This window comes from Panicum virgatum, chromosome 3N (assembly GCF_016808335.1).
Source record: "Panicum virgatum strain AP13 chromosome 3N, P.virgatum_v5, whole genome shotgun sequence".
In the NCBI taxonomy this organism is placed as follows: Eukaryota; Viridiplantae; Streptophyta; class Magnoliopsida; order Poales; family Poaceae; genus Panicum; species Panicum virgatum.
In genome coordinates, this window is record NC_053147.1 from 16,989,196 (window position 1) to 17,012,521 (window position 23,326).

The window sequence follows — 23,326 nt, forward strand, 5'->3', positions numbered from 1 at the left end:
CTCTAATCCACGTTGGAGCACCCACTAAGGGTATCGCTCCCTTGCATCACCAAGAAGCAAGTCTTCATTAAGAATACTCTTTCTCCATCTTCGGAATGACGAGCTTCACACTACGTACAATATCCTTCTCTTGGGGCTCCCACAATCTCCAAGAGCTCACCAAGAATCACCCGATCACCAAGATCGTCTAGGTGCCGTCAAACACCAAGAGTAACAAGCTCCTAAGGTTTCACTTGACCCTCACTGAGATGGCCCTAAGCACTAGCACACTTGCTGCTCAAGGAATGGCTGAATTCTTCTTGTTTGGATCACTTGCAAGCACTAGATCTTCATTTAATGGCTCGAAACACTTCTCTTCTCTTCTCTAGGGTGGCCTCAGGTATTCAATGCGTCAAAGGCATCATAAATGAGCCAGGGGGTCGACTTATATAGAGTGGAGAAGCACCCCTAGCCGTTGGGAACAAACTGTCCAGAAAGTCGTAGGCACCATTTAGGCCGCAGCTACAACACCGGTGCAACCGGTCACTCTAAAACCAAATAATAGCCGTTGATAATCTGACACAGTAGCAGTCTGACAGAAATGCACCGGTGCTTGCTAAGTGTGGCACCGGTGTAACCGGTGCTGAAGAATTTCCTTCACTGGCCATACATACGTCTCTGGTCAATAGTACTGTGAATGCACCGGTGGTCTAAATTCATGCCACCGGTGTAACCGGTGCTGAAGAAAATATTTCATCCCAAAAACATGCTCTCTGAAGGATGCCACGGTGATTAGACTGGTGCTAGTTCATGTGGCACCGGTGTAACTGGTGATGCTGTGTTTTCTTGCACTTGACCCCTGCTGCAATGTCTGGATGAACCGGAGCTAAGGCACCGGTGCAACCGGTTGCCTTCGGATGCACCGGTGCTTGAGCATCGGTGTAACCGGTGCAACTATGCTTTCTCTGTTTTCAGCTGAGTTGATTTGGAATTGTTTCTTTCTTCGACCTTTTGTTCTTCCAAGTGTTTTCTTGAATTCTTTTGAGCTGTCTTGGATTGAATTGAGCAAGTGTGCAAGATTACTAAGGCCAAAATGATTAGAGTCAAGCTACTAACCCAAGAACCCCTCTTAATAGTACGATCATTAACTTAAGTCTATAAAACTCAAACTAAATCAAGTGTCATTTATCTCTTTATGACACTTGTATCTAGAATAGTCCTTGATCTTGAAAATTGAGTCCGTGAATCGTTTGATCATGAATTTTGAGAGGTCTCCTTTCACATTTCATATGAGACTTAACTTATAAGTATTATTTCCTTCAAAATACACATTAGTCGCATGCAGTCGTCATTAATCACCGAAACTTACCGAATGCATCTACGGGCCTAGATGCGCTTCATTTGGAACAAGGAAGAGTTATGGTAAGAGTTGGATGGAAATTTCTGCTTTCTGAATGCATGGAACGAACCAGACAGTGCGCGTTTGATCCGCAAAAGGAAAACGGAGAAGTGTAGGCATCGTGATGGGATAGGGGGCTGCTGCCTATGATCGCTGCCCTCAATTATCGACGAAGCCAGTTAAGCATGTCGCTCTGAAAAAGTGCTGTCGGTTCCCTAAAGCTTCAGAGATGTGCTGGTAGTCACGAACACAAGACAAAGCTACATGCATAATTTCTTCTTTTATTTTCCTTCTCCTTTTGTATTGCAAGGGGGCAATCATAATTTATGAAGAAACCAGAATCGGCTTCTCCGTTCCTGCGTGCTCTCCATCTCGAGAAATTAAATATGGAAAGCCAGGCGGCAGCAGCAGAAAATTTCAAATTATTACATCCTCTTCTATGACGCATCTGCGTGAAATTTGCGAAAATTGGTGGAGGCTGGGTGTTCATCCGCGTCAAATCATTTAAAATTTCATCCACGCACCGATACGCAAGAGAGAATCAATAGCAAAATGTTGTTGGGGATCGTCGTCGTTACAAGCCGGGCACCTGGAGATAACTTGCCTGCACTGAAAACCACCACGCAAAAACGCTTTAAAATCACCACAAAAACATTCCGTCAAAATGCGAAATTGCACACTGGAACGAATTTTGAAGAGGGGCAAGGCGTGTTCATCATCAAGCTACGGCCTACGGCCAGCAAAAAGTGTAAAATGTTCACGTAGATCATCCTGGGTCAGACTCTGTGGTCTAATCCAGCGAACGGCCAATTCTCAGTTCTCATGGAAATGTAACCGATCCATGAAAACAGGGACCAAATATGCGTGTGCGCTCACAAATACAAGTCGTTACACCACACTTGCCAAGTGAGCAAAAGGATTCCCCAGTTAGAATCTATACCACAAAGCTGATGAATAGCCAGGCAGTAGTTTAGGCTGAAATACTACTCTAGTACTCTAACGAAAGCAATACAGCGATTGCAAGAGAACATGCTGAGAGTACTCTTCTGGTCCTAATGAAACATCCAGTCACCTGGTGTTCGCAACTCAAGTTACAGAACAAACAGTTCTAAAGAACCACCGGTGCTAGAACCAGGATCCTAGAGCAATGTGGAACCAGAAATCCCATTTTGAAATATTACAGCACATCCTGGAAGACGCATACCAAAATGTTACCACACCAAGTTGTGCTCATTGGTCAGCTTCAGGCTTGCTTCCATCACCATTGCCTGTGTGGTTTTCTGGCGAGGCTGTCTGGGGTTCCTGCTGCTGCTGTCCCGCACTTGTACTGGGTTCAGGATGGAAGTTGATAGGGAACTTGGTGACACGGGGCTTGTCCGCCAAGATATTTCTCTGCACCCTGTCAATTAGCACCTTTGCTGGAGGCTCTTCTCTCAATTGCTCATCGTCATAATCATTGTTCACGTAGTAACCTACTCTCATGAACTCCTGGCCCATGTAAGAGCATGTCAATAGCAGCACAGTCACACCAATTATGTCTTCCTCACGGATCTTTGAGGGATCCGGTGGGTCAGCCTGCAATGGAAATGTCATATCACTTTCCAGATGGCAGATCCAAATTTAGATATATTGTACAAGTTTAACAAAACTGAGAAGTCACAAGCAGTGCTTGTGCTTTATTCTACCAGAGAACCAGTAGTTCAGGATCTATTGTGTTTGGTGAATGTTTTGAAGTAGAATAGAGCAACACAACAAAAAAATACCTGGAGCACGAAACGGTAGGTCCCAACATTGACAGGCCCAACAAGCACGCTCTCAAGTTGTTGATCATAATTTTCATCTTCTGCTGATCCAACATATATAAGCTTCCATTCCAGATCTGAAATGAAAACAAGCATGTTCTTACTTGTATTTAAAGAAATGTAATACCCAAAATAAAAAGACAATGAGAAACCAAAACATATTAATAGAATAATTGAGGAGATCCGATTGAATTATTTTGTGTACTTTCCTTGAACTGATGATCATGTATGTATACAACTATGGTACTGAATGAAATATAAACATTGTGTGACAATTGAAACTAGGTTCAGAGTTCAGACTTGACATTTTTAATTGCATAAAGCCATAAATTGTATCATTAGCTTAGGTCTTGATCAGAGCATATCTGTAAAATCTCTAACCAATACCAATCACGATGTACTGCTTTATGGCCACTATCAACAAACTGGAGCCAAAAGAAGGGGAGAAAGCAAAGCACCACATTCGCACGAAAAGCAAACATCCCTGAACCTGAATTTCTCTTGATACTGACACACACCAGTCAAATGACTTTTCAATATAGCAGGATCTCAAGGAATCATGCAGAGTCACGACTAATCACCCTTATTGGTTCCTTGGTACCGATTATACCCACCGACTCAATTAGCTCAACTAGATTGCAAGTTGTACGATTAGTCATCAACTAATCACGATTAGTTGTCCGATTAGACATAGAACAACTAATATCTAATACACTCCTTCAGGTTTGTAATCCATTACTAATCTCTTGTAACTATAGCTTAGCAGTTGACAATTTGTTTAGGGATACTTGTTTCGCGAGATATTTATGTGTTGGACCAAACAACCCTGGTTGAATCTTAATCTTTATTGTTTGCCTACTTATTCTCTACTGTAATTTATAATTGACCATCTATTTAATATATATGCATCCTAAGTATCAGGGGATTTAGACGGGACGATTAGACTACCGACTAGGTTCGACTTAGCCTCGACTAATCAGCCTGATCAACGATTAATCACGATTAATCATATTATCAGTGTTCTTATGACTAGCTCCAATAATACGTTTTGAAAACATAGTCAAAGAGGTCAGCAAATTAACCACTGCATATTCAAGAGGATAATCACCAAAATCAAAATAGAAAGAAGAGAACTAACGACTGAAAAGAAAACTTCACCTGTGTCAAATCCAATAGCACAAAGTTTGATTTCTACAGTCAGCTATCTTATTGTTAACAATTGTTAATTATTATAGATATACATACAAGCAGAGGTTACAAAAGAACAATAACATCATCTCAATAGTTTCTAACTTCAATGTATGATCGACAAATGCTAGACTGTTGGCAAATTTCCAAGAATGGGCGGCATAAATTTATTTACAGAGTTGCATCACGCATAATGTCAAATGCTGACAAATAACTCAATAAACTGCTAGACAAATAGGATCAGTCACAGGCATACTGATGTACTGATACCAGGGATCAAAGATAAAAAAAATACAATATGACCCCTACATAATTCAGGGTAGGCTAGAAGAAACTATTTGCATCGTTTAACTGATGTTAAATATTATTAAGAGATGTTAACCAACAAATATAAACAGGCTAGGTGAGTTCTACAACAGGATTAAAAGTTAGGTTTTCCTCAACCGAATTCTCTAATTCTTCTTACTGTTCATGTGTGAACTACAATGTTCACTTAACAAGAAGTAGCGACAGCAATCTAGAACACTACCATATGCAGGGAAAAAATTCTGTGCGGATGCGGATTAGTGGAGGGAAATCGATGCAGCAGCGCTCGACTCCCACCGCTCCACGCCCCTCCTGATATCCCGGCCTCTATATGCAGCAAAACCCAACGCCGTCAGCTTGTTTCCCTATCCCCCACGCAAAAACAGAGAATGGCCGATCTCGACACGCGTGAAACCCTAGCCCGCCGCCACGCGTCGCGGGGACCGAGAAAGGAGAAGGGGGATCCGTACCGTCGTCGAGGGGCACGAGACACTCGTAGGAGATCTCGAACTGGAAGGGGTTGAGGAAGGCGGTGGGGTTGTCCAACACCGCCACGTTGGTGATGTTCACGGCGCTCATCGCCGCCGCCTCCGGTAGCAGCGGCGCGGGCTCGAGCGGAGGGGGCGAAAAGAAGAGAGCGAGCCGCGGCGGCTGGGGATCGGATTTCTGGCCGGGGGGTCCGCGAACTGCCCAAGTGCGCGGCCTTTGGGGCGGGGTTTAATGCGGCAAGGTGCGGAGATTCGCGGCGGGAAGCGAAATTGGGTTGGCGGGAGACGCCCCCGGAGCCCCGAGGTTCAGAGTCTGGAGAGGGCCAGAGCTGGGGGAGTGCCCAGAGCCCCGAGCCCCGAGACCGAGTGGGCACACGACACGGTGGGGACTGGGGAGGGAGAGACGACCTGCCGAGGCTCAACCGCTGCTGAAACTGAATAACTACCAACGCGAACACACTTTAGACGCTGAGAATTTCAAAAAAAAAAAATGGTGGAACCCGACTGATTTAGAGGCTGGGAATTTGGAAAAATTGGTGGAAACCGACTGATTTCGGTTCAAACTTGACTCGTTTTGTATCGCTGGAATCAGTTCAGCTCCCATGCAGGATTTGACCAAGCAAAAGGCTTCTTCTTCTGGAACGCATGAATCAGTCCAGCATCCACGCAGGAACGTCTCAGCAGGGCCAGTACTTGCGTGACTGACATTGAGAGACTGCAAACAAGTGAACTGCCCGGATGCGAGCTAGACCTGGAATAATGTCGAGTTGGAGCAGCAAATTACGAAACATACGGTAGCACTGCTCTTGGTACCAACCAGACAGACAGATTCAACATAAAGATGGAGACATCGATGGACGACCTGACGGAATATACATGAGCACGTTTACATGGTCCACACAGAATGATGCCGTGTACTCCTCACTAAGAAATTTACTCCCAAATGTACAGAACATATATCTCCTGACTCCAGTTTACGCACACGCAGTGCTCACTTCAACAAACCCTAGTTAAGGTTCAAGCAGGACACCACAAATAATACAGAGATATGACAACACAAATCGCTCGTGCACACGTCGTAACTTGTCACTCCAAGAACTGATAAGTAGAGCCATAACAACAAAGGGGCCCCGACTGGATTCCGCCTCACTTTTTTAGCACGCTGCACAACAAGAACAGGAAGCAAGATAATGAGCTCTATATATCGAAGACCAGCAAGTCATAAAGAACTCTTGCACTCCAACATACACAAACTAAAGAAAATCTCAGCATAGTCATAGTAACAATGTTATATCTAGATTCATTCAGTAATCATACCAACAAATTATTTGGAAATGAAACTGAATTTTGTTGCAAATGAAAATTACTTACTTGTAAAGGTAGGCCGCAATACCAAGAATGACACAGAGAAGGATGATATCAATGCAAAAGTTGCGACTCGATCTCAGCTGGTAACAAGTCAATGTGGAAAACAACCAGTATGAGTTATGAGGTCACCAGCTAACCAAGCATTAGTTAGGAAGTGCACAAAGGTAAGTGCTAGGTTTTACCTGAAGAACAGTCTCCTTCAGTCTAACGTTAGTATTCTTCAAATCTGCATTCGCTCTATCCACCTACAATCAACATTATACAGCAAAAATAAGTATTGCTGGACAGTATATAGATGAAGCCTACAAAAACTAATGGCTGCAAGATAACAGACCTTGTCATCCATTTCATCCATCAAAGGAACTTGTCTGTCCAATTCCTGATGATCACAGCTATTCAGTTAACTGTCCATAACTTATTCTAATTGTATCATATAACAAGAAATAAAGCACAACAAGCAACCTCATTCATGTCAGATGCCATGTTTTTCAGAGTTTCCAGCCCTTCACCAATAGCATCCAAACCTTCATCCTGCAGAATTTCATTGCCAAAGACACACCATATGAGAAACTGAGTCCAACGTACTGTAGCAAAATAAAATGAAACTGAAAGAAGAAAAATGATTCAGTAAATTTACCTGTTTCATTCTGCGCATCTCATATTCCCGGCGGAACTGGTTCGATTCTTCTGTCCCCTTAAAGTACTCATCGTCAAAGTTCCCATCTGTATTTTAAGTGGTGTTACAGGGATGGGGGTCAGCCAGTGATCCAAAAGAGATGAAATTCAAAACAAAGATGGTCTAAAAGTCTTAAGATTACACATGCGCATAGTTAATCATTTTCGAATTGGAGTATTGGACATAAAAAGCGATTATTTGGATCTCAAGTTTCATCAAAAGGAACTATGCCAAATCTTTCCTAATAAAAAGCTAATACATAACATAAATCATTACAGGACAGACAAAGGTGAATCAACAGAAGATGTTCAGATGCTCGCTAACCAGCAGTAGTGTCGAACTGTATGGCTCCTCCAGTGCGAGATCCTGAGGCTCCCCAAGTTCCATTTTTCTTTGTGGCAGTAGAACTACCATCCGGGATTGACTGTATTCTTGCAGGTAATGCGGCAACCAGATCACTGCGGGTCGCAATTTCCTCTTTGGTGAGCCCTTTCACCTGTTAAAAGGAGTCTTCAGAACTAGATTACCTGAATGTATCAATGCAGTCAAATCTAACTATGTATAAGGGTATGCTAAGGTAAACTGTAAGGGGCGCATCTGGGAACAAGTAAAACCAAGCAAGCAGTTGCTTGCTCAATGGGTCACATAAAATCTTGCATGTTTACCTAAGTATCACCGATACGCGATACGCCGATACGGGTACGGCGATACGGTGATACGGCGATTTTCAAAAAATAAGGATACGCCGATACGGCAAGTATATATATTTTTAAAAACATAAATTGCCAAATAATTTTTGAGAACGAAATAGATAATAAACATTACATTTCCAAAGGGCCAACACACGTAGCAAATGTTCAAGTTCAACCAGAAATAGCTAAATGATTAGTTCAACCTGGATGGGCCTACGTTGATGGGCTCCCGATGCTCTTTCAAATGAGGTGTTATTGGCCCAAAAGTATCGGATGGAGTATCGGGAAGTATCAGACAGAGTATCGAGAATTAAATCTTTTATTTTTAAATCATAATTTCTCGATACTTCCCAATACGCGTATCGGGGCGTATCGCCGTATCGGATACGGGTACGACACCCATTTTGAAGTATCGGTGATTCATAGATGTTTACATGAATAAGAATGTCAGCTAGTCTGAACTCAAAAATACACAGGTGAAAAGCATATAATCCAGATTACGGGGAAAAGATTGTGCCGCAAGTTCAAAGTAAAAAACAAGAAGAATGCATAAAAGGCATGCATGGAGTTCCACAACATCAGTAAAGACGCAGCACCAATAATCTACCTTCAACTATGTCAGAGGAACCAGATGAAGGCAGCAATCAACCAATTTGCATATGTATTAATTCCATTCAGATGGCAAAACACAAGACATTAAATTTTCCTCATGCATGTCAAATCAGCGCATAACCATCATTCTACTAATCCTAGAAATGCTCCTACATGGCTCACTTAATCACTCCCAATCCAGAAACGTCGCAACTACTAACCAAAACCACAGCTTTTCCCCCCAAATTCTTCCACTGGTAGTACACCAATTCTAAAATCCGCGAAATGGACCATTTTCCAATAGACTCCCTAACCCTTGCAGCCGGACATCCTAATTTTAGGCAGCTACAGTCCAAGCAAGTTTAGCTACTGGCAAGCACAGAATCAAGCTCAAAAGTCCTAAAGTTCGCAGATCTAGCACAAACACTCAAGTGGAGGCAATGCGGGTACTAGGGCGGCAACCTTCTTCACGGCGAGGCGCTGCAGCTTTGGCAGGTCCTCCTCGAGGAGCTTGGCCTTGGTGCGCCGGATCTCAGCGTTGAGCGCCACAACCGCGGCCCTGTTCTTCTCTTGCTTCGCCGCCTCCGCTTTCTGTTCCAAAACAAACCATCAGATTCAGATCGAGTACCCCCCGGTTCGCGGACGCGGGTGGAGGGGGGGGAGGAGGAGGAGGAGGAGGAGATCTCACCTCGACGCATTGGTTGACGTCGGCGTCTACGGAGGCGTAGAGGCGGGCGAAGGGGTCGTCGCCGGCGACGTTGGCGCCGTTGCGCTTGTCGACATCGTACTTGTCGTACTTCTGGCAGATCGCGTCAACCCGCGTGAGGATGTCGATCACGGTCATCCTGGCGCCCCGATTGCTCCAACCACAAGCGAATTCGAGAAGAGATTTGCGGCGGAAGGAGGCGAGGCGAGGCGAAGAATAAGCCCCGTTTGGGAGGGCTTCACCGGCGGCTTCACCAGCGGCTTCAGGGCTTCACCGGCGGCTTCACCAGCGGCTTCAGGTGAAGCCCTTCCAAACATTTATTTTAGGATCGGCTTCACGTGTGAAGTCGGTTTTGAAGCCGTCGGCGGTTTATACAGGCAAGGTGAAGTCATGAAATCGTGACTTCACGCGGCTTACACATCAATCTAACAAGTGAAGCTGTTTTGCCAAACATTTTCTAAAACGGCTCCAACTCCACTAGAAAAGCCGCTCCATCTAAGAAGCTGAAACTGTTTTTGGAAGAGCCAAATCCCTACCAAACGGGGCCTAACCCGAACGGCGAGCCAACCGAAGCTGAACTGAACGGGGGAAAGGGAAGACGGCAGAGCCTGCCCGAGTCAGGTGCTGGGCACAGCCTGGACGGCCGGTGGCGCCGAGCCGCCGTCGCTGTCTGTCGGCTGGACCCCACCAACGGCCCCGGCCTCGGTGGAGATCGGTTGGTGGATTGGCTGGGCTGAATATGTGATAAGTTTGGGCTTGTAATGTGGGCCGTAGCTTTTATGGACCTAGGCCCATAAAATTGCTGATAGAACCTGCCTATCAGCTTAATTTGCCTCTCCCTCTCTAAAAAAAAGCTAAATTTAAAAATTTGTATCACCTCGAGTTTGTGTGAGATGACCTATTGGATTTTTTTTGCGGGTAGATGACCTATGTTTGTCCTTCGTGTTCAACTGTTCATGATGATTTTAAGAGTATCTGGCCCTTAACAAAAATGACATCCCTACAAAATGGAGGTAGATGTATGGATGATGGATGAAGTCAAATGCATCAGGATGCCAATATTCCCGGCCCATTGCTTACCCTGCTAAACGATAACATTAAAAAAAGAAAGATCATGTCATAAGCGACAAGGGGATACATAGCTGCCATGTCCTACACAAACCTAATAACCTTACAATATCCGCAACGGCAGTGAGTACGGCTGTCAATTGGAGACCCTTAGATGCCCCTACAACCCTCTTTAGTTTAAATTTTTATATTGGAGATGCACCTAAAAATCACCAATTTGCACCCCTAAGATCCAGTTAAACCGCTCTGGCTCTATCCAGGCATACACCCAAACGGGCTAATAACATGCTGGTGCGTCCATTATTCAGTCTCAACTTCTCATACGAGACTTGACAACTCCAGGTTTGGGTGCTAATCATGCTTTGTCAACTGAGGGACCGAAGCCGGCGACCAGAGGGGGGTGAATGGGAGCCGATCAAAATTTCTTCCGAAATTCAAACCGTCGGCCTATATCCCAAAAATCACCCAAGCCCTCAAGTGTTCTGAACAGAGTTTGGTATAGCTATGGAAAAGCTAAACCAACACAAAAGGCCTCGAACGAGCGACCGAAACCACGAAGCAAATCGGAAGCGAATCGGGAAAACTGCAGAACTGATCTGTCTGGGCCGGTCTGACCGGTGCACTGGACCGGTCTGACCGGTCGCGACTGTTCAAAAACTAGCAGACCGGTCTTGCCTACTGGTCTGACCGGTGGCACCCATAAACCCCCGAAAACTTGGATTCAAACGATGAATCTCAACCAAACGACCATAAAAATCGATGAAACTTGGGGGATTGCTTCGCCCTACCTAGTGAACATATCCCCAAGAGATCTCGTCCTAAAGATCAAAGAATCTTGAGAATTCGAGTGGAGATCAAGAAGGATTGTGGTTTTCTCAAGAACTCAAGAAATCCAATTCAAAAGAGCTCGTGATTCCAGAGGGTTTGGGACAGGATCAGAAGCACGAGAATCACAACAAAGAGCGTAGAATCCTACCAATCATGTGCCCTTCACTGTCGTCCACCGCACAGTCCATCGGCCACAGCACCTCCACGGCAGCTCCCCGTCGACACTTGACGCCCGTGTACCTGTAATCCAAAGACCAAGCGCATGATCACACCGCACGGTTGACAATTCACTCATCACAAGCAGGATAGAGTACTCAACATTCCTCAATCTCCCCCTTGATGAGTGCATTGTCAACACACCACCTGAAAACAGAGAAGTGATAAAAAGAGAAGCAAGAAAGTGAAGAGCTTAAGCAAGTGACACAAAACTCAGAAAAGCAGAAACAGTCACTTACTCAAGCAGAGATCGATCCCCTAAGACAAGGGCAACGGCTCGACGCAATCGATCAAAAGCCAAAAACATGACTCCTCAAAGACAGAGGTAACGCTCGACGCAGTCATGCAAGAAGCAGAGGGAAAACGAGAAAACCAGGAGCCAAAACCAAAGCAGAAACTCCCCAAGCAAAGCTTTTCCCTCTCACAAGTGCAACTCTACCAAAATGATGCACTCTCAAAGCCCTGTGCACAACAAGTTTTTCAAAAATCAAACAAGTCTCCCCCTTGTTCGATCACTTCTCCCAAAATTCTCCCCCTTGTTGGCACATGCACACATCAAATCTAAAAAGACCTAAAGCTCCCCCTGAAGCTGAAACTCCCTCTGAACAGATGCTATGCAATGAATGCAATGCAGGAGGTGTAAGTGAAAGCATTCAGGGATACAATGATATGAGCAACATCTAGGCACAAGCACGTGTGCATCCATAAACAAGACCTGCATCTAGCTCAACAAGGTATATCAAATCAATCTAGAGCTAGGCAAGTTCAGTTTAGGAGAAATAAAAGCATCACCCATGATCTAGCACTAACAAGTAGGAAATGGAAAGCAGTGCTAATCAAACTCATACAGGTGAGCCAAAGCAGCCAAAAACAAGTTGCCAACATTCATTTTTCAATCAAATCTGTCTCAAGCAAATCTTAATGCCAGGGGCTGAAAGCTTGTCATGCTTCACTTAGCAACGAGGCCAAGCCTATGCCAAAAGACAATCAGAAGCGTAAAGCACTCGTTTCAGTCATGCACAGCCTTGCCCGGGTTCTCACAAGTGCAAAGTGAGCCGTCCCGAAAGCTCGATCAGTGCGACAAGCAATCCCACCTGGATCTTTTCAATCCATTTCCAGAACAGTTCAAGCAATTTTATCAGATTTAGATCATTTCAAATAAGAATTGGTGAACAAAAGGCTACACTAGCATGAATAAGATAGCAAAGCACATCAACACGCCCTAACATGCTAGTAGACAAGACAGGGTGATCATGTTTTCAGATTTTCAAAACAAAATAGCTTAACTCAGATGATGTCATATACACAGTGGAGCAAGCTATACATGATCAAGTTTATCAACTTACACTAGCAGGCACTAGAAGATCATAGCAATGTATACAAGAATGCTAGTGCAAGTGAGACAATGCAAAATGCAGACAAATACAATGCATATGCACAATGCAACTACAAAACCTAGAAAACAAAGAGAAGCAAATAAAATCTACAAAGCTAACCAAACAAAAGTCAGCGATCAAAAGGGGTAACAAACCCCAAGCTCCCCTCGCAAGCGAGCAAAGGTGTCCTACTCTAGCGGTTTGGTGAGAATATCTGCAGTTTGCCTCTCTGAAGGGACATAGATCAGGTCTATGTGTCCTCTCTCATGGTTGTCTCGCAGGAAATGGAATCGAATGTCTATGTGCTTGGTTCTGGAGTGTAGGACAGGGTTCTTTGCAATGCTAATGGCTGACATGTTGTCTACAAAGATGGGAACCCTACCGAAACTCAAGCCATAATCCTGCAAGGTTTGTTTCATCCAAAGTATCTGGGAGCAGCAGCTAGCAGCGGCAACATACTCAGCTTCTGTGGAAGAAAGCGCTACGCTAGCCTGCTTGCGAGAGGACCAAGACACCAAAGATGTACCGAGAAATTGACAAGTGCCGGATGTCGACTTGCGATCCAACCAACACCCACCGAAATCGGCATCAGAAAAGCCCACCAAAATCAGAGAAGAATCCGCAGAATACCAAAGACCAAATTCAGGGGTGAATTTCAGATACCTGAAGATGCGTTTCACCACCTGCCTGTGAGAGGTGCACGGCGAAGCCTGATACCGCGCGCAGAGGCAGATGCCGAACTAGATGTCCGGTCGCGTCGCCGTCAGGTACAGAAGAGGGCCGATCATGCTCCTGTACTCCTTCTGGTCCACCGCCTCGCCGTCCAAGTCCTCATCAAGCACCGTAGATGTGCTGATCGGAGTCGGCTGATGAGACAAGTCACTCATGTCGAACTTCCGCAGCAAGTCTCTGGTGTACTTGGCTTGATAGACAAAAGTGCCCTGAGGAGTTTGCTTGATCTGCAGCCCGAGAAAGAACTGCAACTTACCCATCATGCTCATCTCGAACTCCCTGGGCATCTGCTCAGAAAACTTGGAGACAAGAGCGTGAGAAGAGCCACCAAAGATAATATCATCCACGTATATCTGAACTAATAAAAAATCAGTGCCAGATCGCATGAGGAACAACATTTTATCCACACATCCCATTTTAAAACCCTGAGCCAGCAAAAATGTTTTCAATCTATCATATCAAGCTCTAGATGCCTGTTTCAAACCGTAAAGACCTTTCTGAAGTTTATAAACACGGTTTGGAAACTTGGAATTTTTGAAACCAGGGGGTTGCTTCACATAAACCTCTTCTTCGATAAAACCATTCAAGAAGGCAGGTTTAACATCCATTTGGAAACCCTTAAAACCTTTGGAAGCAGCAAGAAAGATTCGAATAGCTTCCAAACGAGCAACGGGGGCAAAAGTCTCCTCAAAATCAATACCCTCTTTTTGGTAAAATCCCTGGGCAACAAGACGAGCCTTGTTCCGAACAACCAAACCATCCTCACCCTGCTTGTTTTTGAAAACTCACTTCGTTCCGATGGGATTACAAGCAGGTGGAGGCTCGACCAAAACCCAAACTTGGTTTCTTTCAAAATTTTCAAGTTCCTCATGCATGGCATTAACCCAATTAGAATCAGAAAGAGCGTGTCCAATATCTTTGGGCTCAAAAGAGGCAACAAACGCTGAATGAGCAAAGCCAGCGATACTTGTTACCTTGAACCTGGTGACTCGCTCATTGAGATCACCTAGCATCTGTTGAGGTGGATGACGACGCTGAATGTGTCGTGGTGCTTCCCGTGTCAAAGTCGCCTCCTCCTCAACCAAAACTGGTGTCTCCTCAGGTGCAGCTGGTGAAGCCTGAGTCACCTCCTTGAACAGCCCCCGGGAAGTAGACGTAGTCGGGTCGGGGCCGTCGTCATCGTCCGAGCTCGTGGCAGAAATAGCTGGGTCCACAGCACGCGTGGTAGCCTCAGCGTCGCCCTCTGCAGCTTCTTCCTCCTCATCTTCAAAGATGGAGGTGCCGAGCTCATCATCTCCTGCAACTTCAAAGACATAAGAATTGCACGGTGCAGTCTCGTCGAAAGTGACCTCACAAGTCTTTCTGACGATGTTAGTATCAATAATCAGCACACGGTACGCTCTAGAGTGAGAAGCATAACCGAGAAAAATGCCGTCAGACGAGCGAGACTCAAACTTATCAAGATTTCCATCTTTCAGCACAAAGCACCGGCAACCAAAAACTCTGAGATGGTCAACACGGGGCTAGCGTCCAAACCGCAACTCATAAGAAGTCCTATGCATGAAAACACGCAAGAAAATGCGGTTGGACACGTAACAAGCGGTGTTAACCGCCTCAGCCCAGTATTTACGAGGAGTCCTATGCTCATCGAGCATCGTCCTCGCCATCTCAACCAGCGTCCGATTCTTCCGCTCTACAACTCCATTCTGCTGTGGAGTGTAGGGAGAAGAATACTGTTGTTCGAGCCCTTGATCACTGCAAAAGGCGTCAAAATGAGCGTTTTTGAATTCTGTGCCATTATCACTGCGAATCGCTCTTATGGCCTGGGGTAGCTCGTTTTTCAACCTCAAGATCAAGTCTCGAACAAACTTGAAAGCCTCATCCTTGGTTCTCATGAAAAAGACCCAAGAATAGCGAGAAAAGTCATCCACAATCACAAGAACGTACCACTTCCCACCAACAAACATCACCCGAGATGGACCGACAGTGTCCATGTGTAGCAACTCTCCAGGGTGAGAGGTCATCACCTGATTAACAGGCGGATGTGAAGTGGCAATCATCTTCCCGTGGTGATACGGATGTCAAACAAGATCCTTTTCAAACTTCAATTTGGGCAATCCTCGGATCAGGCCAAGTGAGCTCAGTCTCGACAACAAGTCAAAGCTCAAATGTCCAAGTCTCCTATGCCACTTCCACAGATCAGAAGAAGGACCAGCCATCAAGCAATGAGAAGGGCCAAAAGGAGTTCCAGAGAAGTCAACCAAGAAAACTTGATCGCGAGGTGTAATCCGGCAAACCAAATCTCCCCTGGAATCCAAAACACGCGAGCAACCCTTCTTGAAGCGAACCTCAAACCCCTCATCAAGAAGTTGCGAAACAGAGAGCAAATTAAAGCCAAGATTCGAAACCAAAGCAACTTCTCTCAGGGTAAAGCGATCAAAAACCCGAACAGCGCCAAGTCCACGTACCTTTCCTCTTCCATTATCCCCGAACACAATGTACTCCTTTGAGCGCATCGGGGTGAGGTTGGAGAACCATTTGTCATTTCCGGTCATGTGGCGCGAACAACCGGAATCCATGATCCACCTGTTCTCCAAGCCTCCGACCTGCACATCAGTAGTGAGACAAAGGGTAAGCAAATGTCTCAACACTGGGGTTAGCAAAGTGAGAAGCAAACCAGTGTCGAGCCATTTGCTCTACAGAAGGGTTAGCAAAACCAGACAAAGCGTATCCCCCGTTCCGTCTACCGCGTGACTGACGAACACCACCGTGAGGAAAGCGTGGAGCCTCAAAACCTCCTCCAAAGCCTCGGTCCTGTGGTCCATAGCCGTACTGAAAACGACCAGGAGCACGGCCGGCAAAGCGACCACCTGCTGGAGCACGGCAACCACCACCGTCTCCCTGACCTCCACCTACACGGCGCGCCCTAGCATCTTGCCTACCACCACGCCGAGAAGGACCATGCACCCGAGCAGAGTACATGTCCACGTTCCGTCTCTCCTGCTCTCTTCTCACAACCCGCTTCCTCCTAAAGCAAAACTCCTCCAGGTGACCTTCCCTATCACAGAACTCGCAGTGGTACCTCACCTCACGCTTGGAAGGTGGAGGCCTAGCCTGCAGACGGGGAGGAGCAGCCCTCTTCTTCTGGGCAACTTGGGCTGTGGCAGCAGGGAGCGTGTCGAGGGGGTTCCTCAGCGCATTGGGCTTTGGAACCCAAACCTGCTTCTGCGGAGGTGCTTTCGGTGGTTCTTTAAGCACACCATCCGCGGGGTCAACAAGCGAAGGCTGCGTGCTCGTGCTAGCAGTGTTTCCAGCAGCCTTGCCATTCTTACCATACAACCTGTCAAAATCTGACTTCGTGTATGTGTAACCGACCCCAAACCCATCACCACGCTTGAACTGCTTGATCATCATGCCCAACTGCGGCTCACTAGCAGAAACCCAACTAAGAATCGCCCTAAGATAGGTATTCTCATTCTCCAGGTTGGATTTCTCTACCGCAAGATTATCCAAATCAGATATCAAACCAGGGCAAACAGAGCAGTCAATAGGTGGGCTAGACTCTACGACCTTAGTCTTTTCAAAAGACTTGATCAAAGCGCTTCTCCTCTAGCTCCAACCTAAGCGTGGGACAAAGCTTACAAGCGCCAAGCAAAGCAGGCCTAGATCTAAGCTCCTCTAGTTCACAAACAGCAGTAGCAAACTTGGACTGCAAAGAAGCTAGATCAGACTTGAAGATAGGACACTCATCGCATTCAAGCACATCACTAACAATGGGACCATCCTTGACAAGTTCAAGCTTATGCTTGGCCTTGGCTAGCTCGTGAGACACGTCAGAAAGCGAAGTCTTAGCAACATCTAAGTTCGCGACGTTCTCATCATGCTTGGCACGGAGAGCAACAAAATCATTCATGTGAGATATGCAGCCAGCACACTCATCCTCACTAGATTTCTCTCTAGCACATGCCAGCTCAGCCCTAAGTTTTCTACGCTCTCTAGCTGCTTCCTTAAGCAGCCTCTTCTGGTCGTCGAGAGCGACGTACAACTCTCTAACCTCTGTATCAAGCAGGTCGATCGTGGAGTTTACCTCTGAATCGCTCTCGGATCCAGGAGAAGAGCCGGAGTGCGTCGGTGTAGCATGTCCACCCGAAGACGCACGAGCACCATCGACTTCGCCCGCCATGGTGCAGAAGCTCTTGCGCCGACCGGCCGCCAAGCAAAGGCCGATGAAGCCAGTGGCTTCCTTGTCCCGCTTCTTCTTCTTCTTGTCGTCGTCGTCGAAGGTCGGTGAAGAAGAGCGGTCGGTGTCGGAGCTCTTGTCGAGGTCGCTGAGCTGCGCCAGGAAGGCCTTCTCCCGCTTCTTGGCATTGTACTGGAAGCGCTTCTTGAGCGACTCCTTGTCGAAGCGTCCACCCCGGTCACAACTGCGGTGCTTGTGGCGCCGACACTCCTTGTTGGAGCCTCCCTCGTCGCGGTGGCGGTAGTAGTCGAAGGAGTTGTTCTGGCCACCGCCGAACTTCTTGGGGCAATCGGCGACGAAGTGGTTCAGATCGCCGCAGTTGTAGCACTCGGGGTTCTTCTTCCTCTGCCTGTTGTGGTAGACGCGCTGGAACTTGCTGATGAGGAGGCACAAGTCGTCGTCGCCCAGCGTCTCCAGCTGCTCATCTAAAACAGAAGGCAAAGAGGCAAGAGAAAAGCCAAGAGCAGAGTTAGCGTTAGAGCTCGATCCACTTGGGCCAGTCACAAGAGCGACGCTCTTGGAAGGAGGGGCACCATTGAGCTTGGCTCGTGTCTGGTTATCCACCTCCGTGGCCTTGAGCTTGCTAAAAAGCTCGTTCACCGTCAGAGTCTCATAGCCAGCAGACTCAATGATGGTGTTCACCTTTAGATCCCACACGGAGCGATCAAGTGCGTAAAGCAACTTGAGGGCCTTCTCGTGCTCTATGTACTCAAGGGCACCAGCAGATCTGTTCGCATTAACCTTGTTCACAATCGACTGAAAACGACTGAACATCAGGTCAATGCTCTCACCCGGCTCCTGTGTGAAGTTCTCGTACTCACGCCGGTGAGTCTCGAATAGTCTGGCCTTCATCTGAGGTGTACCCTCGTGGTAGTTCTCAAGGCACGTCCAAATTTTGTGGGCTTCCTGAAAATCCTGAACTCGTGAGAACTCCGCACGAGAAACGCCAGCGAACAAGGCATTGACGGCCTTGGCGTTAGCCTCGTGCTGGGTCACCTGGAGAGGTGTGGTCCGAACAGCAAGCACCTCGTAAAGCTGGTTCGTGGTAATCTCCCAGACATCGGCTCCCATGCTCTGCAGGAAGGCTCAAATACGAACCTTCCAGTAGGCATAGTCCTCGCCGGAAAACACCGGGATCTTACCAAGACACGCCATGGTCGCCGAGTGGTTTTCGAACCGGTTAAGGTACTGAAAACCTCAATCAAGCTCTGATACCAATTGAGGGACCGAAGCCGGCGACCAGAGGGGGGGTGAATGAGAGCCGATCAAAATTTATTCCGAAATTCAAACCGTCGGCCTATATCCCAAAAATCACACAAGCCCTCAAATGTTCTGACCAGAGTTTGGTATAGCTATGGAAAAGCTAAACCAACACAAAAGGCCTCGAACGAGCGAGCGAAACCACGAAGCAAATAGGAAGCGAATCGGGAAAACTGCAGAACTGATCTGCCTGGACCGGTCTGACCGGTGCACTGGACCGGTCTAACCGGTCGCGGCTGTTCAAAAACTAGCAGACCGGTCTGACCGGTCTTGCCTACCGGTCTGACCGGTGGCACCTAGAAAACCCCCGAAAACTTGGATTCAAACGATGTATATCAACCAAACGACCATGAAAATCGATGAAACTTGGGGGATTGCTTCGCCCCTACCCAATGAACATATCCCCAAGAGATCTCGTCCTAAAGATCAAAGAATCTTGAGAATTCGAGGGGAGATCAAGAAGGATTGGGGTTTTCTCAAGAACTCAAGAAATCCAATTCAAAAGAGCTCGTGATTCCAGAGGGTTTGGGACAGGATCAGAAGCATGAGAATCATAATAAAGAGCTCGTAGAATCCTAGCAATCATGTGCACCAAAAACGAAATAGAAATCCATCACACAAGGGCACAAAAACTAGAGAATTGGATTGATTCAAAAGCCCAGAGGGCACAAGGAGGATGGGGCCTCCTTTCCCAATCAAATTCAATACAAAGTCTCACAAATCCATAATCAAAACCTACTCTAAAGAGAGGAACAGAGGGAGGAAGACGCAGGGGCGGCGGCCTGGAGAAAAGAGGAGTCCACGAATAGATTACAAAAGCCGCACTTAACCTAACACAAGTGAAGGGGTATTTATACCCGCGGGACCGGTCAGACCGGTACGCTGGACCGGTCAGACAGGTTGGTTAGACTGGTCAGACCGGTGCCAGGGACCGGTCAGACCGGTTGGCCTGCAGCACCCCCTATACACGATCTCATCCGACGGCCGAGGTTCTTTCTTCGAAACGAAGTCTTCTCCGCGATGCCGCCGTCTTGATGAAGATCAAGTCCGCGGTTTTGGAGGGTCCGCGAAACCCGGGTAGGTGCCGGTTTTGAGAAAACCGCCAAAACCTCACGCGCGAGAAGATTCCCGCCTCCATGCCGTGGCCCTAGACGCCGCTCCCGCCTCGGCTTTCTGACGGCCCTAGACGCCGCCCGACGCCCCTAGACGCCGCCCGACGCCCGTCACCTCCTCGCCCGCAGCGAGGCCCTAGACGCCATCGACGCCCGTCGCCTCCGTCAGTCCCGAGACCGACGCCCGTGCCTCCACGACTTGGCGTCATCAACCGCCGTCCGCCTCCTTGGTTTTGTGGCGCAAACCAAGAAACCCGCCTTCCGTCGCCGCTTGCGCCCTCGATCCAGGAGTGGACGCCACAGCTGCCGCCTAGTCCGAGCTCCGGTCCCCGCTGCCCTTCACCGTCGTCCACCGCATGGTCCATCGGCCACAGCACCTCCACGGTAGCTCCCCGTCGACACTTGACGCCCGTGTACCTGCAATCCAAAGATCAAGCGCACGATCACACCGTACGGTTGACAATTCACTCATCATAAGCAGGATAGAGTACTCAACATTCCTCATCAACACTCTGTTTGGCGGCCATTATTGAGACAAGACGGGCCCATCAAGTTGTCCATCTTGTCAAACAAAGGAAATCAAAATTGCATCAATCAGGAAAAAATACTGCCACTTGGAGACCGGTGTGGCGTGGTCCTTCAGTCCTCTCGATCTGCGACCATCATCCTGGTAGCCAGTAGAAGTAGAAGCCTAAGAGTACTAGCAGAGGCTATCATTCAGGCATCAGCTCACGTCTCCATAGTTTCAAACCTAGACCGCCACAATTTCTAAAGATGCCGCTCGTTTCCGCTCACCTCTCCCATCTTTTACACGCCCCCGGGCGACGGCCGCGGTGTGAACCGGCACCTTCGCTGAGAATTCCGCCGGCACGCCAATATATGATTGCCGCCGGTCACCGGTCTCGTAGGCCGCGTGTTATCGCGACCGAGCGGGGCAACTGGAGCCATTGACAAATGAGCTAGGAATCTCAAGGGCGACGGGACAAACCGGCAAGCGAGTAGTATAGTTGAGCCGTTTCTGCAGAGAGATGGACTGAATGCTTACTCTATTGGCCATGGAAACTTGTGGAAACGAAACGTCGTCGGCCGCAAAACTTCAGAGGTGGAGACAATGCGGATTGGATGAGGTAGCAACTGCGCTGGTTGAATTTTAGTGTTCGGGGGTGACGCTGAAAGGACTCGCGCGCGTTGCCTATCCTATCATCGCCGACTTTACTTAATTTGTTCGTCTTGGTATGTGAGTATGTCCTATGGACGGCTAGGAAAGTCAAAATATTCAGCAAGACTAAGACATGATAGTAGAACGACAGGTACTCGCCTACTTGAACTCTGAATCTCCGATGAGAGCGTCAAGGGAGACGGTGATGAATTCCAGTTCTAGAGCCAGTTGGTTGGCGCGGATGTTGCGTGCATCGATGATGTTGTCCAGGAAACGGATAGCATTTGATGGAATGGAAGAATGCCTGAGAGATCATCACTCGTTCAGTGAAGCCTCCTCCGGGTGTCACTAGGTCACTTGGGCTGGAACAGCTAAAATATCCAGGGTGATAAATCTCACGCCACGAGTCCCTCGTCAGTGGCATGCCGGAGCTAGACTGGCAAGACGACGACGGCGACGCCGCGGCCGCAGGTGCCATTTCGCCTGTCACCCTTTCCGCTCCAGCGGAGAACAAGCAGCCCCACAAGCGGCATGGCCACGGCACCGCTATGGACGCCCGGGGTAGTAGCATACTAGCATGGCTCGTCAACCTGCAGACCCACACGCGCACTAGCCGCTGCCGCCGCGACACGCATCGTCGTTTCCCCCCGGGTCGTCTCGCAGGGGGCGGCCCCGCGCCCCCGCTCCCGTACGCTCGGCTCGATCGCGACGAAGGCAAAGGCAAAGCCGCCGGCCTCCGCGCAAGTCGCTTTCGGCTTTCCGCCTTTCGCAGCTGCCGCTCCCATGCGAAAATCCGGGTGCCTTATGGAGAGCTCGCGACACGGCGAGCCGGCGACGGGGATGGTGTGAAACGGCGCCGGTGTCGTAGATGCCTCGAGCAACCGGCCCGGCCCTGCCCTCGCCAAAAGGAGGGTCGGTCAGAACACGAGGTTGCCTGCGCTTCTAAGCAAGGGAAGTAGGGAACAATACCAAACAGTCCCCGGAGCAGTAAACAAACTGCTGGCTCTTATCGGTGGCCGCTGAACTTTTGACCTGCTGGGCCTGGGGGGATTTGCCTGCCGGGAGAACATTCCTCGGACCTGTTTGAAAACCTGAAAGCGATTTCTTCGCATGCACAGCAGACTACTGCAGCAGGGATCGAATGCAGGGTGACTCTGAACGGGAAAAAAAAAAACCCCCTCCACCTCAAGGCAGAAACGGGCCTACGAGAATATGCCCGGTGAGAGAAGCTTACAAAGGGAAGGGCGTGCAGCTAGCCACATTAGCAGCTGAGCTCCGGCTTGACGCCGACGATGCATGAAGAATCATGTTGGACTAGACAAGGCAGTTATCCTCCCCATCCTATGCTAAAACCCCTCTACCTCTCGTGTGAGAACCGCCCAATTTGCACTCGATTTAAGTGAAATTATTGATTAATTCTTTAAGATGAGGGTTAGTACGTGTCCGTCTCTCGACACGCCACGTGCTAATTCACACCTTAGAGGTACTTAATCAACACAATTCACCTAGAACAAGAGCAAACCCGGTAGACCCGGTACGTGTTTGCCACATGCCCATGATTAAGCACACGTACCGTTACACAAGCACGTACATTGCCGATGATCCACAAAGAGCAACTTTACACACTTAAAATTACAAGTTCAATATAGGAGGGTTCAACTAACTTCCATTACAAGCATTGGGCTCACGAAAGCCATATTAAACAGAAATTTAAAGATTATTACATTTACATGCTCTCATGGAGTTCGATTACGATAAAAATATACTACGATGATGATGTCTTGCTCAAGGACACCATCCCAGCCTCAACGACCAACTCCTCCCCCGCGCCTGAATTGGCGGGGTAGAAGTGGCCGAACACCACTTCCGGTTCACCTGCAACTAGAGTTAGAAGCACCCTGAGTACAAAGGTACTCGCAAGACTTATGCGATTAAATAAACAAGGATCATGCAAAGGCTCAAGTAAAGGCTTTATGGTTAAGTAATTATTGCATAAGCATGAGCTATCTAGACTATCACCTAGCAAACTTAATTAATTTTGCCCAACCCCCAAACAATTTTAGTTGATTAAGAGAGTAACATAATCTATAATAGATTCTCGATTGACATGAATCCAAAGCCAACAACACTGAAACTCTCT

At 47.7% G+C, this 23,326-nt stretch overlaps 2 protein-coding genes across 3 annotated transcripts; both read right to left on the reverse strand.

Moving 5' to 3' along the window:
• Positions 1 to 2,122: 2,122 nt before the first annotated feature.
• LOC120664708 (histone chaperone ASF1B-like) lies at positions 2,123 to 5,561 on the reverse strand. Its single transcript, XM_039944009.1, has 3 exons — positions 5,145 to 5,561; positions 3,142 to 3,257; positions 2,123 to 2,953 (listed from the first exon to the last, which is right to left on the reverse strand). The coding sequence occupies exons 1-3, from the start codon at positions 5,251 to 5,253 to the stop codon at positions 2,609 to 2,611; spliced, it is 570 nt and encodes a 189-aa protein (XP_039799943.1). The 5' UTR covers positions 5,254 to 5,561; the 3' UTR covers positions 2,123 to 2,608.
• Positions 5,562 to 5,968: 407 nt separating this feature from the next.
• On the reverse strand, positions 5,969 to 9,803 carry LOC120664707 (syntaxin-71-like). 2 transcript variants are annotated; one of them, XM_039944008.1, is made up of 10 exons: positions 9,746 to 9,803; positions 9,178 to 9,415; positions 8,952 to 9,080; positions 7,531 to 7,702; positions 7,168 to 7,253; positions 6,993 to 7,061; positions 6,865 to 6,909; positions 6,713 to 6,775; positions 6,534 to 6,610; positions 5,969 to 6,324 (listed from the first exon to the last, which is right to left on the reverse strand). In XM_039944008.1, the coding sequence occupies exons 2-10, from the start codon at positions 9,331 to 9,333 to the stop codon at positions 6,309 to 6,311; spliced, it is 813 nt and encodes a 270-aa protein (XP_039799942.1). In that variant the 5' UTR covers positions 9,334 to 9,415; positions 9,746 to 9,803; the 3' UTR covers positions 5,969 to 6,308. The 2 variants fall into 2 exon arrangements, with proteins under 2 accessions (XP_039799942.1, XP_039799941.1); XM_039944007.1 differs by lacking the exon at positions 9,746 to 9,803 and having other exon boundaries at positions 9,178 to 9,457.
• Positions 9,804 to 23,326: the final 13,523 nt, after the last annotated feature.